Source organism: Dermacentor silvarum, chromosome 9, assembly GCF_013339745.2.
Source record: "Dermacentor silvarum isolate Dsil-2018 chromosome 9, BIME_Dsil_1.4, whole genome shotgun sequence".
NCBI classification, from domain to species: domain Eukaryota; kingdom Metazoa; phylum Arthropoda; class Arachnida; order Ixodida; family Ixodidae; genus Dermacentor; species Dermacentor silvarum.
Window position 1 is genome coordinate 155765207 of NC_051162.1, and position 19958 is coordinate 155785164.

The window sequence follows — 19958 nt, forward strand, 5'->3', positions numbered from 1 at the left end:
GAAATATTATCACGCCTAGGCACCAACCTGTGACTCAGCGCTACGGCGCCCGTGTGAGGAGAATTACGGAACGCCAACGTGGAATTTACCGAAGGTCGCAGATGACACACGAAGTTGCGTAAAATGATCACTTTTGATGACGGTACGTGGGTCAATGAATGAACATACCGCTCGAAATAATGCGATAATGAGCGCCACCACGCCGACAAACGTACGCAGACTAGACGGATCTGGACGAAAACGGCAGCTGCGGCCACGGCGGTAGCAAAACAAATGTGAACAACTTGGACAGGCGCGGAAAACATTTTCCGGCCATTTTGGCCTTTCCGCCCGCTTTGGCCTTTGCGCCCGCTTGCCGCTTCCCAAGTGTGAACGTAGGCTTTTAGTCTGCGCGAGAAGCGTCTCTTTTTTGCGATTGCGCCCCTACGGAAGGCTGGTAATTACTGTTGTGTTGTTGAATCTCAAACCAGCTATTACGGAAGGCTGGTAGTTGCTGTTTTGTTGTGGAATCCCAAACCAGCAATGTACACACGAAGGGGTTGATGACAGCAGTGAAATTCCACCGACTCGCAACAGAATGCACGAAACAGACAGCCGACAAGCATGAATTACGGCTGTGCGCAGTACAGCGTAAGTAAACTCTTGTTGCAGGCGCTGACAGTTCTCGTCGGAGTTCACGCGTCCTGAGAAATTGATTATGTGCAATATGCACTGAACAAGACCGGAGTTCATTCCTGCATCACTAGTACACCAATCAGTCGAGATTCTGTGAGGTACAAGGCCGCTTCCTGTTTGCACCGGTGTAAGTGAAGCAGAAATGAGTTGCACGCACTACTTAAAATGCGTACACACGCCATATCTCTGCTGTGCGGTGAAATATTCTGTACAATTCTGAATCTGTTGACGTAAAGGCAATGACGGCTGCACGCTCGCACAAAGTGAAGACACAGTGGCCCATGCACTTGCCGCAGGAAATGCAACCCTCTCGTATGAGGGAGCAGGGCGACGAAAGCTTCGAAAAAAATCCTTACGCGTTTTCGCGCGTATTTTAGTTTTCTAGCGCTAAAGACGCAGCGGACAAGCTATTGCTATGGGAGTAGGTATAGCCTGGTCACACGTGCATTTTCGCGTGTATAGCCGTCCTTGACTTGTGAAACGCACTTCGCCCCGACGAGGACGACGCCATCTACGCTTAACGGAAATTAACAATTAATGATGTCTTCTCCGATCGCACGGGTCGTCTCAATGTTGCGTTTTCGAAGACTGGTCCATTCAGTGGCGCGATGAGAGACCGTTGCTCCAAACGTCCACTGTACCTGTCGTACTTACTGTATTTACTGAGTTTACTTTACGTTTTACTTAATTTCTTCACAAGCACACGCACACGCGAGGGGGGGGGGGGGGCGGTCCCATGTCTTTGATATACATGTATAGAGTCTGCCTAAACTACAGATATCTATTATTTATCACGTGACGTAGAGGAAAGCAGAAGCTTGCCCCCCCCCCCGAAAAAAATTTCTGGATGCGCCCCTGCCCGGTGACCCCTACAATGATGGACAATACCAACCCGGCTCTTCCAGCGCCTCTAACCCTGCCACACAAACGACTCCGCCTGCGGTGCCTTCTTAAACTGTGACGTGCCCTCAACGCGATCCCCCTGTCTTTGCGGGACTCCGCGGTGATGACGTCGACGATTGGATCGACAACTACGACCACGTGAGTTCTTGCAATAAGTGGAACGATACCAAGAAATTGAGGCACGTCGCATTCTACTTGACCGGTGTTGCAAGGACGTGGTATTTCAATCATGAATCCGACATCGCGGATTGGTCCACGTTTACCGCCAAGCTGCGGCAAATCTTCGCTTCCTCGTCTGGCCGTGCAGAAGTCGCCAAGCAGAAGCTGGGCACGCGCCTCCAACTTCCACAAGAGTCTTACACCTCATACATAGAGGATGTCTTGGCTCTGTGCCGCCGTGCGAACCCTAGCATGACGGAAGCCGAACGCGTTCGACACATATTAAAAGGCATTGGGTCTGTCGCGTTCAACGCCTTAATCGTGCAAAATCCGGCTTCTGTCCAAGACATCACTGCCACGTGTCAGCGCCTGGACGAGATGCAGTCTCTTCGTCTTCAACATGACAGTAGCGATCCTCAGGTTCCCCATTCTTCAGATCTACGTGCTCTCATCCGCACAATCATCCGCGAAGAGCTTCAAATACTAGACCTGAGGCGTTCACCTGCTGCCTGTGCCCCAACCCCGACCTTCAACTTGCGCGAGGTCGTAAAGCAGAAGTTGACAGCGATGACTACACCCACGACGCATCTTGCTCCGGTAGCGCGCCCCTCAACTACTTACGCGGATGTTGCTTCGCTACCCACCCCTACCCTGACCTCCGTGCCTACTGACGTTACCTATGACCATTTGGCTTCGATGGGAACCAGAGCACTTGCTGCGCCATCCTACCCTCCGTGGCGTCCGCCTCGTCCGGTTTGTTTTTACTGTGGTATACGTGGCCATATATCTCGCTTCTGCCGCCGTCGCCAGCAGGATGAAAGACGAGGCTATACTGAGCACGAGAGAGACCGCACTCGCCGACCAGACTCCTACTATCCCGGTTCGTACTCATTCCCTCAGCAGCGTTCACCGCCTCCTCCAGCTGCTCCCAATCTGCCTCATAGTTCCCGTTCGGCCAGACGTCGTTCTCCTTCGCTTTACCGGCGCTCTACATCGCCGCTTCGCCCCACTTCCCATCTTGCCGACCAGCACTCGGAAAACTAACTGTTGAAGTTTTTGGAGGGGAAACTGCTTCCTATCGGTCTTTAAAAATTCCTCCTGTTCGCCCGGCCAACATGCTTTATGTAACTGTGGAAGGTGTTCCCGCGTCTGCTCTCATCGATACCGGTGCCGCCGTTTCTGTTCTTCGTAGTGATCTGTGTTCACGGCTCCGGAAAGTGAAAACGCCTTATGTTGGACCTATTTTGCGTGGTGCTAATAATGCATTGATTCACCCCGACGGACAGTGTACTGCTCGTGTTCTCATCGACGGCATTCGCCACCACATTGAGTTTATCGTGCTTCCAACGTGTATCCATGAACTTATCTTGAGTTGGGACTTCCTACATTCTGCTTCAGCCGTCATTTCATGTAGAGAGGAAGTTGTCCACATCGCGGATACAGCGCTTTCACCTGTTACGGATTCTTCACCTTCATGCGTGAACTTGGCCATTGATGTAGACTACGTCCTGCGTCCTGGTCACGAAGACGTTGTATCCGTAACATACCGGCAGATCGCCGACTGAGACGCTCTAGTCGCCCCTTCTTCCCGCTGTACTTCTCATGGAATCCTCATTGCCGCCTGTCTCGTCCGGTTTTCACGTGGCCGCGCCCTTCTGTCTGCCTGCAACACGACCCCAGATCCTGTGATGCTGCCCAAAGGGATGACTGTGGCAACCCTCGCCGACACTCAACCTATCTCTATAGTCACGCTTTGCCCTTCTTCATCGCCAGCGCCTACCTCAGGTTTGGATGATTCTTTCCCTCCCTCAGCCGTTCTTGGTTCTGACCTAACCGCCGCGCAGTCCGAAGCCTTACTGGCGGTCTTGGCGAAGCACAAAGCCTGTTTCGATAGCTGTTCTCCTGTGTTGATCCAAACTTCTGTGGCTTCACACCGCATCGAAACCGATGGTTCCGCTATCATACGACGACGCCCCTATCGTGTCTCGCCGTCCGAACGGAGGGTCATTGAACAACAGGTTGCTGACATGCTTGCGCGGAAGATAATTCGACCTTCATCTAGCTCCTGGGCTTCTCCCGTGGTTCTGGTAAAGAAAAAGGATGGCTCCGTTCGCTTTTGCGTCGACTATCAAGCGCTCAATAAGATCACACGCAAGGACGTATATCCAATACCTCGAATTGACGACACTTTGGACACACTGCAAGGGGCGGAATATTTCTCCAGCCTTGATCTTCGATCAGGCTATTGGCAAATTCCGATGAACGAGACTGACAAAGAAAAGCCCGCATTCGCTACACCAGACGGACTTTATGAATTTAACGTGATGCCTTTTGGCCTTTGTAACGCTCCCGCCACATTTGAGCGCATGATAGATAACGTACTTCGTGGACTAAAATGGAAGACCTGCCTCTGTTATCTGGACGATATTGTCATCTTTTCGTCTAACTTCAGCCAACATCTTCATCGATTAGACGAAGTTCTCAAGTGCCTTGCAAATGCTGGTTTCCAGATCAATACAAAAAAATGGAAATTTGCAAGCAAAACCATAAAAGTATTGGGCCACGTCGTCTCAAAAGATGGCATCCAGCCAGACCCTGAAAAGATTAGTGCTGTTCTGCACTCCCCTCGGCCCCAGCAGCAGAAAGATCTACGTAGTTTCCTCGGCTTGGCTTCATATTTTCGTCGATTTATACGCAACTTTGCTGCCATAGCAGCTCCTCTACACAAGCTACTGGTTACCGCTGCCTCTTTCACATGGAATAACGAATGCGAGTCGGCTTTTCAAGCTCTTAAGCAACATCTTACTTCCAGACCAGTGCTTCGCCACTTCGATGATCGAGCCCCCACCATGCTCCATACTGACGCAAGCGCACAAGGTATTGGCGCAGTACTTCTGCAACGTAATGCAGCCTCTAAAGAGCAAGTCATCGCATATGCCAGCCGAACACTTTCTCCAGCTGAGCGGAACTATACCAATACAGAGCCAGAGTGCCTGGCTATCGTCTGGTCGATTCAGAAATTTCGCCCATACCTTTACGGCCGCCACTTCACCATCGTCACCGACCATCATGCTCTGTGTTGGCTGTCATCAATGAAAAACATGTCAGGACGCTTAGGACGCTGGATACTCCGCTTGCAGGAATATGACTTTACAATAACGTACAAGTCTGGAAAAAGTCATCATGATGCAGACGCACTGTCTCGCTGCCCACTCTCGCTCTCTCCCGGTAACGCGCCGTCGTCTTCCCCACCACGTCATTCCGATGCTACGCCTGCACCACACCAACTCTCGATAAAGCCCCTGGACCTAGCTACGCTTTCATCATGCTCTGATCTCGTCTTGCTTCAGCGGGCCGACTCCTACTGTCGAACTCTCATGGATCGCCTTAGTGTATTCGCCGAACCACCCAACAGCCGCTTGCAACGCCAACTTCGACAATTCCGCCTGCAAAGTGGCGTGCTACACCGCTACGTTTATCACCCAACAGGTCACCGGTGGGTCCCAGTTCTACCTCGCTGCCTTCGCCGGCGCGTATTAGAGGCACTTCACGACGACGCATCGGCTGGCCACTTAGGCTTCCACAAGACTTACGACCGCATCAAGACCCACTGCTTCTAGCGTGGCCTATCCACAACGGTGGCCAAATACATTGCCTCCTGTGTGTCGTGTCAGCACCAAAAACGCTCGACTTCCCCTCCTGCCGGTTTACTACAACCTCTCCCTTGCCCGGACGCACCTTTTGAATTGGTTGGCATTGATTTATATGGTCCCTTGCCTTTGACACCCTCCGGTCATCGTTGGATTGTCACTTCGGTCGACCAGATATGCCGAGACTGCCCCTCTGCGAGCCGGTACCGCGTCTGAGGTTGCTGACTTTTTCTTGCGCTCCATCGTCTTCCGCCACGGGGCTCCTCGCGTTCTTCTGAGTGACCGTGGCAAGGCGTTTATTTCCCAAGTTCTCGAGGAAGTTCTTCGGGCCACTGATACCGTGCACAAATCTACTTCTACCTATCATCCGCAAACCAATGGCCTCACTGAGCGCCTCCACCGTACGCTGTCTGACATGATTTCAATGTACATCCCGCCTATAACCACACTAACTGGGATAAAATTCTTCCTTTTGTGACATTCGCCTATAATACTGCTATTCAACGGACTACCGGTTACAGCCCTTTCTTCCTTGTATATGGAAGATCTCCTTCCACCATATTTGACAGAGAATTCTTTTTAGCACCTTCTTCGCCTAACGCGTCCCTTCCAGAAGATTTTGCTGCCCGAGTTGCACATTGCCGTCAAATCGCCCGGCAAAGCACGGAAGCTGAGCGCAGACGTCGCTGCGACAACAAACGCCGTGACCTCCGTTTTCACCCTGGAGACCAAGTCCTGCTTTGGACTCCAGCTCTAACTCCAGGCCTCTGTGAGAAGTTCCTTCAACGCTATATTGGCCCATACACCATTGTCCAGCAAACATCTGCAGTGAACTATTTCGTGCGCCCAGTACACTCCGTCACTGACCGGCGCCGCCGGAATGCCGAAATTGTTGACGTCTCGCGGATGAAGCCCTTCACTCCCCGTTTAGATAATCTCTAATCTGCGGCCAGGTTGGCCGCTTCCATGACGGGGGGAAGTTAGTGTAAGCACTATTAACGTACTTCGTCCTTTTCATTGGTACATAGCCATCATCACCTTCCCTGTTCTTCTACTTCTTCGCGCATGAGCTGGGGCGTTTCCTTTTTGGAATAAAAAGCGCTTGGGGACAGCTCGGTCGGTCTCGGCCTTGTAATATATTATAGTACATGTGTTGAAGGACTAGTGCTACATGACATACATAGTTTGCACGTGACGTCATATCCGCCGCCTGCCCCGACTGTCCGCCATCGCTAGGCACCTCGCTACTAGCCGCTGGCCCGCTGCGTTTGTGTTCGGCGTTCACTTATACGCGTCAACGCCGCATGTTTGCTGTCGTGTAAGCTTAGCGATGGCAAAACTCAGGAGCCCTGAACTTTGCCCTTTCTACATGGACGAGCTTGTAGGGCCGACGCGGGCTCGCTACAAAGAAAAGGTCGGAATGGGCGACGGCGTGGACCCATACTAGCTGCACGTTGGCGTCGATACCAGTGCAGACCCCGAGGTGCTCCCGGCACGACGTGCGTGCATATTACTAATTATTTTGTCCCGTCCACGAGCTACGTCACGCTGAACGAAATAAAGGCTTACAAATCGCTGAAGCGCACAATTACTTCCCGAGCGGTTGGGTGAGGAAGCTTGCAGCGAAGCGCCTGTCGTCGGCTCTTACCATCGTCCTCGGCGAGATTAGTCAATGAAAGCATATCTTCCTTGGCGTGCGGCAGAGAAAACTATCTCAGTATTTTTTGTGCTGCTCCATTCAGGGACAGCTTTCTTGCCACAAATGTTCACCTATGTGCGCTTTTTCCACAAGCTTCAAAACGTGTGTTCGCTTCTTTCTGCGAGTTTTGGTTTATAGTTCCGTGCATGTCCGTGCATGGGAATTTTGTTGCGTTAAATAGAAGTAGCCCATTATATTGAAAGCATGCAGACATTCAAATATTGCTTAGCATATCGCTAAGCGAAGCACACATACCAAGAAATGACGATGCAAAGCAGTTTGCAGGCCATTAAAAACAAAATTGGGGTTTTCCGTGCTAATATCACGATCTAATTATGAACCACGCGGCAGTGGAAGGTTCCGCGATAATTTTGACCGCTCGGAGTTCTTTACCGTGCACTACAACACAAGTACACGGGCGTTTTTCAGAGCGGCGAAAACGACCATGCGTGTGCGAGCAGGCGGTCAGCGACCAGTACGGGGGCTTTCGCTGCCGCCCTTTTACAATCATGCGTGATGTGTAGTGTTTTGGCGTGTTATATACTCGCCCGAAACAAAGTGACGACACGCACGTTGTTGAGGTCCTTCCGATTTTTCCGGTAAAGCCACAGGCACCGACGTTTCTCCGACGGCATTCTTGTGCTTTCGCACTACCATGTTATTATTTTTGGTGCAGACCTACGCCCGGTTCTGCATAGCTCGGCTTCGTGGCAGTGGTACTTCTTGTGTGGCAACCTAAAATCGCGCAGGTTGGCATGATCACGACGCGAGAAGGAACTTCGGATCAACAACGCGTCAGCGCGCGCAGCCTGCTCCAGCACGCTTCCGCAGGCGCGCAAGTGCCTAAAGATGGCGGACAGGCTCGCGGACCGGTGCGGAAGTGACGCGCGTGCAAACTATGTATACACGGCATCGGACAATACATCTAAAATGCAACTCTACGTTGAACGGGTGCTTCAATTCATTTACAAACGAGTCATGATCACACAGAGTTACAACATCGTTTCGTAGCTTGTTCCAATGATAAATTGCAAGAAACATTGGCAAGTTGCGAAGCAAGTTAGTGCACGCAAACTTGGGCTGTATTTTACGTGCGTGATCCAGGCGCGGAAAAATTAGATGGGCTGGTCTGATTTGCGAATGTATAAACGGCCAATCACTGAAATAAAGTCTGTGAAAGTGCGAGAACAGCTCTATTCTTCGATTTTCTAGTGTCGGTAGATTGTGTGGGTACTGCGTGAAGGACGACGAAAATGGTGACCTAGAGCAATACAAGGCATGGTTGGTTGCATGTAGATACTCACAAGTGGAAGGTACCGATTACAAGGAAACCCTCTCTCCTGTAGTGAAGCTGAAGTCCGTCGGGACACTGCTGGCCATAGCAGTTGAGAGAAATTGGAAGATCCACCAGATGGACATCACGGCAGCATATTTAAATGGTACTCTGAAGGAGACTGTCTACATGGAACAACCGCAGTCTTTGAATGACTGTAAGAAGGATGAAGACTGTCTTCTGAAGAAGAGCCTTTACGGGCTACGACAGTCTGGAAGGGAGTGGAACCTTACTTTGGACAAAATGCTCAAGTCAGAAGGGATGAGAAGATCAAAAGCAGAACCCTGTGTTTATGTCAGTAAGAAGAACCTCATCGTAGGAGTCTACGTGGATGACTTGCTGGTCATCGCAGAAGATGAGAAACAGATTGCCGACTTCAAAAGCCGCTTGAGTAATCAATTTGATGCAAGAGACTTGGGTGAAGCTAGCCACATTTTTTCCATACGACTGGAGAAAGAAAAGAATGGAAACTGATACTGGATCAGACGGCCTATGCTGACGACATACTGGAAACGTTTGGCATGTCAGATGCAAAGGCATCATCATCTCCTTTGGATCCTGGAAGCAAGTACAAAAGAGGAGACAAAAATACCCCATCAAGTGAGGATCTGCTCCGCAAGTACAGACAAGCAATCGGTGCGTTGCTTTACCTCGCCGGAGGCACAAGACCCGACTTGGCTTTTCCGACTACTTATATGAGCCAGTTCAATGAACATCCAACAGAAGAACATTGGAATGACATAAGGCACATTCTTCGCTATGTGAAACAGGCAAATAATTATGCATTAGTCTACCAGAGAACTAGGAAGTGCATACAAGCCTTTTGCGACGCAGACTGGGCTATAGTGACAAGGCTAACAGGAAGTCATTCAGCGGGTATGTGTTCACGCTAGCTGGTGCTGCGATTTCCTGGAGTAGTAGGAAGCAGCAAAGCACTGCACTGTCAAGAGTCGAAGCGGAATATGCAGCAATATAGTGTAATCCCCAGTCACGAGATGGCGTCATGTATCCGTTGGTGCGCCGTCGCCGTTTCGCCTTTCGAAACGCAACTCTTGTTCTTTTTCCCTCTCGTTTTTTTTTTCACTGTTCTATTAAACAAAATGGCAGCTTGACCGTTGTGCGTCGTCTCTTTGGCTTCGGGCCAAATCTACTCAATCCGCAACCCCGAAAGACCTGGTCACCCTGCGTACTCAACAAAACCAACAGGATATTCTCATTCTTAAACAACATAGGGTGTACATAGGGAACATAAGGAATACGACGCAGTCTGTGGTACATGTTAGGCGTGGGGAAAATGGCTAGAATTGTTAGAAATTAATACAACCTGCTGCAAACGAGCTAAACTCTCTTGCAGCTTTCCCAGTGAGCCTGCAATTCAAAGGCGAACTGCAGTCGTGATTTCACGCAGAAAGAGAGAGAGAAACAGGCTCCTTAAAAAGCAACAGATATTTATTTCGGAGAAGTAAACACGGCATATTTCAGAGCGTATTTTGGCTATCAATATAAAAATTATAATGCCGGCCAATGAACGAGTGAGATACGTATTAAACGCACTGGGGCATAAAAAATACAAAATGGAGAATAACTGCTAGCTGCTACCCTAATACAGTAGAGTTAAAACTGGCGCGAGCATATCAGAGGCAGCTTCCAGAAGTCCAGAACACGACAAACACCAAAGGAGTGCGTACAATCTTCATGCTGCTTGTCAGTTCTGCATGCGGTCGGTGCGAAATCCACGGCGTGTCTTATGACTGCCCGGATTGCTGCCGCCAAGCATATTTCGACTTTTCTTGCCGCAGGACTTGAAGCTCTCCGTGCTTGCGGTCTTGGCCGTATTTTGCCGCGTTTGCTGCTCCAGGGTCCGCTTCATGTGATCCAGGGCTATTCTAGTGGAGTCCGCAGCGTGCCTGGCCACGATTTTCGCTTCCTCCACCACAGTCGTCCGTGGTAGTGCACGGATGACAAGCAGAGAAGCGAAAAGGAGCAGTCCCGTCACGCCAAATACCACGTCTTCGTGTCCGGTTGGCTTCAGTACTAAAGTCATTGCCGCGCACATGGCCGCGGCACGTCCACAGGCGAACGCCCAACAAACCGCGCCGCCCCGCACGGCCGTTGGGAACAGCTCCGCGACGTACGTGAAACAGTGGACGAAAATCACAGTGGACGCGCCCTTGGATAACACGAGCAAGACCTTGGTGATGGTGCCGAGTCCAGCACTGGCGGCGATACTCAGTGCGCATTGGATGACGCCCGTCATAAAGAAACACCTGCTAAGAACTGTAATTAGGGCGACACCTGTCATCAGGAAGTGCATCGCCGCGGATGTCAACAGTGTGACAACGACCGTGAGGCCCGGGATCCAAAATCCCTTCCATTGCGCAGATGAGAAAGCGTTGACGTAAAAGACTAATGATATGGAAAAGCAGACAGAGAACATTGCCAACGCTCGACGTCGGAGGGAGCGACAGTCGATCAAGTCGTCTTTGTCTGCGCCTTCCTGACCTGCGCGGCTGTTGATCTGTTCTTTGAGCTTTTCCACGAGACAGGCCGTGACCGCAATCGGGAAGTTGTTAGTCTTGGCCCCCTGCATCATGACTGCTTCTGCCGCGTCCAGTCTTCCTTTCGCGACGAGCCAGCGGGGTGACTCTCGTGCGGTAGACAAAGCAGGCAGCAGGATAGCCGTTGGAGCGAGGAAGATGATCTGCTTCAGATACCAATTCATGACAATAGATTTGACGATGACGATCCAAACATCGCACAACGCCGAACCCATAACCGCCAGGAACAGGACCTGGTGTGGCCTGTGCGTGTGCGTCATCACCTCGAATGGGATCAGGAAGGTGAAAACCACGTGTACGGCGACACTGGCAGCGGTAAGGAAACGTGTCACAGCGTAATGCACGTAACTTGTCGCCACCAAGGTGGATACCGTGCACGTGACCACCGCCACAGCGGAGCCGAGGAGCAAGACTCTTCTGCCGACGTAGTCTACGAAGGCTCCGACCAGGACAAGGGCAACCAGGGCACCAACGTTCTGAAGGGTGACAAGGGCGGCCGGCAGCAAACGTCGGTGGCACACCATATTCCAATAGCTCACCGCACTGGTCTCGGCTGTCCGAACGTCGTAGTCCCACTCTTCACAGGGCGCGTCGCGTGTGTCGTTGATGTCTTGGAGTTCATGCTCGTTGAGGAAGCACTTGTTGTACCACCGGTAGGCCACGACAGGTCCGGCGCCACTCTTCCCAAGCTCAACGGAATTGCCGAGTTCTACGGGTGGCTTGCAGCGTTCGTAGACGCGGCAGCGGCTGAAGCGTCCATCGGCCTCGATCGGTATGGCGATATTCTTCCAATCGGCTGCAGACATGTTGAAGCCGGCGAGCGGCTTGCACCAATGGTCGACGTCACCAGTGACGAGGGACACCACGATGGTTTGGCAACTAATCGAGAAGGCTCCCAGAAGGATGAGAACGAGCATCCTCTTCTGGAAGGGCCCATGGCCGAAGCCTTCTTCGCAGTCAAACGACTCGCTTGTTCGGAGATCAACGCCAGCCAGTCGCTGTGGGAGCAAGATGTCCATGGCGTGGTTCCCAGATGCTGGACTTCCGGTTAAGAAGGCTTGAACGAACTGTATCGGAAGGGAAGATTCCAGACGAGAGCTTCATGTGCGGACCGGCAAGAAGGAAGCCTTCTTCTTCCTCTTCTACTTCTGTGCGCGCTTCCGACTGTGTGCCTTTTGTTGGAAACTGCTGGATGGAGTTGACTGTTTTTCTCTTCCTGCTTATCAAAGAAAAATTGTTAATATGACCTAAGCCTTTTTCTTCCGGCATGCTCGCATAAAAAATAGGAAATGCATTTTGACTGCTACAGCCCACTCATGATTGCGAAGGTCACGGTGCTTCGCAGTCATGAGTGGGCTAGTCGAAAGCCCTTCGTCGGTTTTCGCTGGGTGTCCACCAGAGCAATGGAGGTAAAAGTAGAGACAGCGAGGTTGCCGAGATGATCTCTTCGGCTGACGTATTTGTATTAGGGAAGCTCGAGTGTAGACTGGCTCGCGTTGAGCTCCGCATTTTTCAATGTTGCGGTGGCAAACCTAATCGTGACCCATCGACAACGCAGACCGACGGAGTCGTGAAGTTACGAAGAATCAGTGGAGACCGACCTTTCGGCCCTGGGACGTCTTCACGGGGAGCAGCGATTTGAAACAGGCCAGTACCACCCGGCGGGGCTGCTCGGCCTACCGCCAGCTTGGCGCGGCGGTAGCGGCTGCGCCGGAGGAGTGGGCTCCTGCTCCGGAGTTTGGTCTAACCATGGCCACAGGCGGGGCGCAAGACTCTGATTCCACCGGAACACGATCTCGTCCAGTCGAAAACGACGATCGAATGGATCTAACGGGACCATGCACACCTACGATCGTGCACAACCACCGCGAAGAGGTGAGTGGTAACCTTCAACCCTCAAGCTTGCTCGACACCGGCGCCGACTGGCAGACGGTTTTGACATTGCGTCAGCGCAAACAACAAGCATTGGAACGCAAACGCGACAATGCGGCACCCAAACACTCTTCAGAAACCAATACCACGAGACGACCGAAAGAAAAGTTCCCTAAACTCCCCCCCTTGCCGAAAGACGCCTTTAAAATCATAATAAGACCGCATCAGGGACTACCACTGCGGAACATCGTAACACCCACACTTGCGACAGCAATCATCGAAGCTTGTCAACACCAATTCTCCGGGGACCAATTCATCCTACGAATCAACCCGGGATCTAACATAGCTATTTTTTCCACCAAGCACCAGGAAGTGGCTGAGAAAGCAAGAGGTATACGAAACCTAACGATCAATGATCATGCATACGCCGTCAAAGTGTATGCGGCGACAGGAGAAGACGCGCTAAGAGGGGTGGTTCACGGAATTCCGCAACACACCCCACCCGAGACTTTGCTTGCAAATATGCGGGTGCGCACGCATGGAGTAGAACTCGTGCAGGCACGCATGATAGGTGACACCAAGAGTGCCGCCTTGACCTTTAGCGGGCCCATACTACCTAAGACGGTCTACTACTACGGAGGGGAACTTTTGTGCCACCCCTTCCGCGCCACGATTCAAGTCTGCAAGATATGCCGCGACAAAGGGCATCGTACGGATGTTTGCCCCAACCCCGACCGCCGCATCTGCAAACTATGTGGACTTGAAAATCCAACCGACGGACACCCATGTGAACCTAAGTGTGCCTCGTGCGGGGGGGGGGGGGGGGGGGGGGGTTCATCCCACCGGGGATCGAAGCTGCAACAAGCGACTGAAACAGTTACCACAGCGTACACCTCGAACATCTCGACAGCAGGCGTCCAAACAACCACGGTGGTTCTTCTCGGAGGATGAAGAAGAATACTACAAGGATAAGACAGGACGCAGCAGAGCAACTAGAAGCAGATCCCGCTCAAGATCTCCGCAGCTGACTGTCCCTGCTTTACCCAAGACAGACGAACCGAACTAGAATCGTGAGCGTTCCCGGACTCCGGTAAAGAAGCTGGCAGGGATTCTAGCCCCTCCGCACGGTGCTGGGACTCCCCAGAAGACACTGGTACAGGTAAGCTGGGCGGGGGTCGCGTCCTCCACAACCAAATCCATCACAGAGTGAAGAATATAAGCGCGTTCTCGCGGAAAACAAACAACTCAAAGCTAACTTAGATAGCACCAAACATGAAATTGAAATACTAAAACGTCAGGTGGAATCGTTACCAGCACTGATAAGATCACAGAAACCCCAACCATCCACACAGCAGCAAGAACACCCACAAGACCTCGAATACGCGAGGGTCCCTCTACAAACCTCACCACAATCACCAATTTCACCAGCGACACTCTTCGCGGAGCTACAAACAACACTCACAAAGCAAATGGGCGACAGGTTCGCTCAGATGAAAGAGGAACTACAACAACATATGAAGACACAGATACAACCTATGTACAAGGAATTCCAAGAACTCAAGCAATATGTGGATGAGTCTCTTCAAGGCGTTAAGAGGACCCGCGAGCGGCAACCTAGCATTGGCGACGATAAGCCGTGTGTCAAATACATCGTAACCACGGAGACTGAGGAAGCAACTTCAGGCACTCCCCAACATGGCTAACAGAGCATGCAGACAACAAGAAAATCTTGCTATTTGGCAGTGGAACTGTCGCTCACTACATAACAAACACGCTACACTCACACAATACATCAAGGCGGCGCTAGTCCCACCCGACCTCATTTGCCTGCAAGAGGTCGGGAAAACACCGAAACCCACCGGTGGTTATCGCCTTTACGTCGACCTTGATCACGCAGCTGTAGCGACACTGGCAAGGAAAGACTTAGCCATAACCACGACCGTAATACCGGGGGTCGAAACACACCATCAAATAGTCACAATTTGGCCGGTCAAGAAAGGACGCCCTAAATGTGTATTAGTGCATGTGTACAGTCCCCCTAGCGAACGCAAGGCCGACTTCTTGACAATCCTGAACCACGCATCGACACTGCTTTCAAAGCGGGACCGATTGATTTTCCTTGGCGATTTTAATGCATGGCACACCGAGTGGGGGTACGTGCGAGATACGAGCAAGGGAATCAATCTACTCAGCGCCACCCAGGCCCACGAGTTACTGCTGCGCACATACCCGGGAGTTCCTACAAGGATAGGCAACAGCGTGACTTGGGACACTACGCCGGATCTTACCTTTATCAACAATGACAACGGTGTTACCTGGAGTAACCTCGAGGAAAACTTAGGCAGCGACCACTACATCCTATGCACGACGGTGAACACGGCAAAGGTCCGCCTAGCCTTAGGGACGGCCAGGCTGACGGACTGGAAGAAATACCGAGAACGCCAGCAGACAGCCCCCTCGACACCCACTACGGCAGAAGGATGGAGTAATTTCCTACAGGAACTCTATAATGCCACCACTAAGGAGTTCCAAACCACACCAGACACGCCGACTATGGACAACCACCTAGCCCATCTCTGGGAAGCTCGTAGAAGTCTCAGCAAGAGGTGGAAAAGACAGCGCCACAACCGTAACTTAAGGCGACGAATCGACCGACTGGCGGAAGAAGTAAACATCTACGCTCGAACACTCAATTACAACAACTGGCACTGCTTCTGTGACTCCCTCAGAGGCACACTGAGCACCAAGAAGACATGGGCCATACTGCGATGCATGCTAGATCCGACCAGTACGCGCACGGAAACGGCTAATGTCATGCGGCGACTCATAGGAAAGTACCAAGGGACGGAGACTGAGCTGTTGCAACAACTCAAGACCACCTACACCGGTGAGGCTCAAACACCTACAACAGCACCCAGAGAATACCATGGGGAAGCCAACGAAGATCTAGACGCCCCCATCACCTTCGCAGAACTTTACGCAGCCGCGCAGACTTTCAAAAGGAACACAGCACCAGGACCAGACTGCGTCACCAATGCGATGCTTCGCAATCTCAGTGACACGGCCATCGGACAGCTTGTGCATTTGTTCAACGATCAGGTCTGGATGAAGGGAGGTCGGGTACCAGCGCTATGGAAATCGGCCAACATCATCATGATCCCAAAACCTGGTAAGCCACGAGAGATCGGACAGCTGCGGCCCATCTCATTAACATCGTGCATGGGCAAGCTCTTTGAAAGAGTCGTGCACATCCGGCTGGAGAATCACCTCGAGCGTAACAGCCTTCTTCCCGACTCGATGTTCGGCTTTCGCAAGGGAGTCTCTGCACAGGACGTCTTCCTCATGCTAAAAGACGAAGTCCTCAGCCGTCCCCCGGGCAGCCTAGACAGAATCCTGCTCGCACTTGACGTTTAAAAGGCCTTTGACACCATATCTCACTCCGCAATACTAGAAGGCCTTGAGAACGTCGGATGCGGAGAAAGAACATTTCATTACATTCAGGACTTTCTGCGTGACCGCACTGCAACAATTGCGCTCGGAGCGTCACGGTCACTCCCATATGAACTGCCGGGCCGCGGCACGCCTCAGGGTGCCATTTTGTCACCGCTCCTATTCAATATTGGAATGCTCAAGCTCGCCCTACAGTTACAGGAAGACGAAGATCTCGGCGTGGCAATTTATGCCGACGACATTACGCTCTGGGCGACCAAAGGCTCATACGGGGACAGACAAAACACACTTCAGCAAGCCCTACACACGGTCGAATCATACACAAAACATGCCGGAATGAAATGCGCACCGAGCAAATCAGAATACATCCATATTCGACCACCAAGAACCCAAGCCAACAGAGCTCCGCCGTTACAACTACTTCTAGACGGAGAACCCATCCGAAAAGTCCAGCAGCTACGAGTGCTCGGAATGCATATACAGGAAACGGGCAGTGCCGGCATCGCCCTGTCCAAACTCAAGCGCACGGTTCGCAGTGTTACTAGCCTCATTAACAGAATAGCACGTAGCAGAGAGGGAATGACGGAGACAGACACCATGAAATTAGTACAGGCCTTCGTCATAAGCAGAATCACTTACGCTCTTCCTTTCCAAGCGGCCCGACAAACTGACATCGACCAAGCAAATCGACTGCTCCGGATTGCCTGCAAGGCGGCACTCGGCCTGCCCGAAAACACGAGCACTGACCGTCTCAGCGAGCTGGGCATGATGAACACATACGAAGAACTCGCCGCGGCCACACTCATGGCCCAGCGCGAAAGACTAAACGCAACACCCCAGGGGCGCTCCGTGCTAACACGACTACGATACCCTCTAACGCCACAGTTCTGCGGAGGCGAGACTATACTTATGCCACCTGATCTACGAACAAGAATTCATGTGAACCCCATCCCACGTCACATGAACCCTCACTTCCACTTGAAACGGCGACAAGCCCGAGCAGCCATCCTGCGCAAAAGGCAGGAGGATGCAGACACATACTTTAATGACGCGGGCTTATACCCCAGAGGTGAGACAGCGACTCCTACTTATGTGGCTGTCGCGACAAACCTGGGGAGACCGATCGTAGAAGCGTCCGTACGCACGACTTCAAGTGCCATGGCGGAATCCGCGGCCATAGCCCTAGCCATCCGAGACGCTGAGGCCAAGAGCCAGGCGGCTTATATACTCACAGACTCGCAAGACGCCTGCAGGCTCTTCCTTCGGGGAGTTCTACCGGCCGGGGTCCTTCGAATACTAGGACCAAGCCTCCAAATGGACCACGGGATAACCTGGTGTCCCGCGCACACCGGAGTGGAAGGCAACGATCGGGCGGATCGTCTGGCTCGAGGTATAACAGGCCGAGCCGCGATACATACCGCTCGAACGGACGCCTCTCCGACACCCGGCACCACACCGAGAGACATACTTGAGGCACAACGACTACGAAGACGAACCAAAGCTCCACCTCACCCCAAGCTAAACAGGCGACAGGTGAGGGGCTGGCGCCGAATACAGACAAACACCTACCCACATTTACATAGACTGCACAAAATATTTCCTAACAAACACAGCGACAGATGTCCACGGTGCGACTCCACCCCGACACTAGAACAAATCACTTACCAATGCACGCAGCGTCCGGCAGACGCCGTCTCACCGCTACTTGACGATACACTCAGCAATTGGTCGTGGGAGGCGCGACTCTCCGAACTGGACTTGGGAAGCCAATTGGCGACCCTCGACCAGGCCCGGCGCGCCGCTATAGCCAGTGGGGCCCTGGATGACCAAGCACCCACAGTGACCAAGCACGGTCTTAATTTAAATAAAGTTGTTTCTCTCTCTGTGTATTAGGGAAGGGTAACAGGCGTGCGAACTATTAAGCGAAAAAATTAAATTAAGAAAAAGTAGAAAATGAACAATATGGGGACTGTCTCTCTCAAAGGTCTTCCCATCTCCCATGACGTCCCTGTATTAATGCACTGAAAAGGGCTTATACCAAAGGATAATGTTTTCTGAGTACATTTGTTGGTAGAACTAGCCATGTGAATAAAACCCGCTTAATCCTTACCGCTCAGCGCATGCACATATGCTTAAGAATGCTGTAATTAAGGCTAGTTTGGGGAAATATTTGAAGAAATACTTGTCCGTTTGGTTGGAGACATCTCACTTCGAAGACGGTCGCCTTTACTGCAGCTATCGGCATGTCATCATATGCCTATTTTTTGGACATCTGGGTTTAGTTTGCGCGGATACCCCCATGTGACCTATTGACGGTTCGCACATTTCCCGGGGTGGCGTAGTGCTCACGCCAACAAAATACAATTAAGGAATTAAAAGCTATTCCTGCGCACTGGACTCCACCGCGAAGCTTGTCCCGCCGGCGTTATCAGTGTTCTTGATAACAAGTAGCCGCCCGTCATCTGGAAATAACTTATCATCCTTAGAGCATTTAGTTGCGACTCGGCAAAAACCGCAATGACGGGTTCCGAACGTTCCAGAGGCTTCCCGAAAGACCGCCACGGTTATTTTCTCTTTTTTTATTGATACAAATTCAACTTGCTATAATAATCTTCGGCAGCATTGCACGGCTGCTTTTCTTCAGTCGGAACGCATTCCGAATTTGTAGGTAACACTTAGCATCCGTATGTCCCACAGCGGATAGGAGAGACGCCGTTGTGAACGGCCCCTCATTTTGACCTATCGGTTTTGTTTAGGTGCCCCAAATTATACCCCTATAGATTTCCCTATCCGCACTCATGGGCTGCTGCAGCAGCTGAAAATCAAGATGTGCCTAAATATTAAGATGGGCACACGACTTTGGCTTTGTAGCTTGACGCATAAGGCACGACACAAGAATAGTGCTAACTCTCTCTGTGTCGTCTTCCGTTTGCACGCTATGGGCGAAGCTGTTGAACAATCGTACGTCACATTACCTGGCCACCGGGCCAGGTACATCTTTGGATATGGGATATACAGTGCAGTAATACATGGGATTGGTCGGTTCTCCATATTGTCTGCCATGCTGCAGTTCCGCCCACATACCCAAAGGCCACGCGCACAACTCGTCACATTTACTCGTATTCAAGAGTTGAGCGACTGTCAAGAACAAAATAAAGGATTGTTGGCAGCTCGAGTAAGGTGTGAGTGGACACATCAGACAATTTGTTCGCAACCTCATCGCGCAAAGATCGCTACCAGCCATCGAATATTGCAACCACGGAGTGCATTGTCTCTCGTGTGATAGAGTCCACGTCCCTAATTTCAGCGCCGACTTACCATGTAATTGAAGTACTAATGTGCCAAGCAGACGACACAAGAAGAGACGCGGACCGTGCGCCTACTAACAACTGATTCTTTATTGACAGGAACACACAAAAATATATGCGCAAATCTGGCAACGCAACTCGCGCGTGGTCGAAAATCACATGGAAACAGGGCACAAGGCGATAAAACGATTGTAAAAGATGACGAATCTCGAATAAAAGATGACGTTCACGACTATGACACGTGGTGTATAGGGCCAGAGGAGCATAAACGATACGTGACACACAAAACCCCGCTGCATATAAGGGAGTACCCCATTAGAAACTAACTGATTAGGATTTATCACCAAGCGC

General features: G+C 51.5%; 1 protein-coding gene across 1 annotated transcript; it reads right to left on the bottom strand.

Moving 5' to 3' along the window:
* Nucleotides 1-10124: 10124 nt before the first annotated feature.
* On the bottom strand, nucleotides 10125-11996 carry LOC119464007 (solute carrier family 22 member 7). Its single transcript, XM_037724826.1, has one exon. The coding sequence runs from the start codon at nucleotides 11994-11996 to the stop codon at nucleotides 10125-10127; it is 1872 nt and encodes a 623-aa protein (XP_037580754.1).
* Between the last annotated feature and the right edge of the window lie 7962 nt (nucleotides 11997-19958).

Excerpts from the sequence above, each read along its gene's own strand:
- LOC119464007 (XM_037724826.1), bottom strand. The coding sequence starts at position 11,996 with ATGGACATCTTGCTCCCACAGCGACTGGCTGGCGTTGATCTCCGAACA.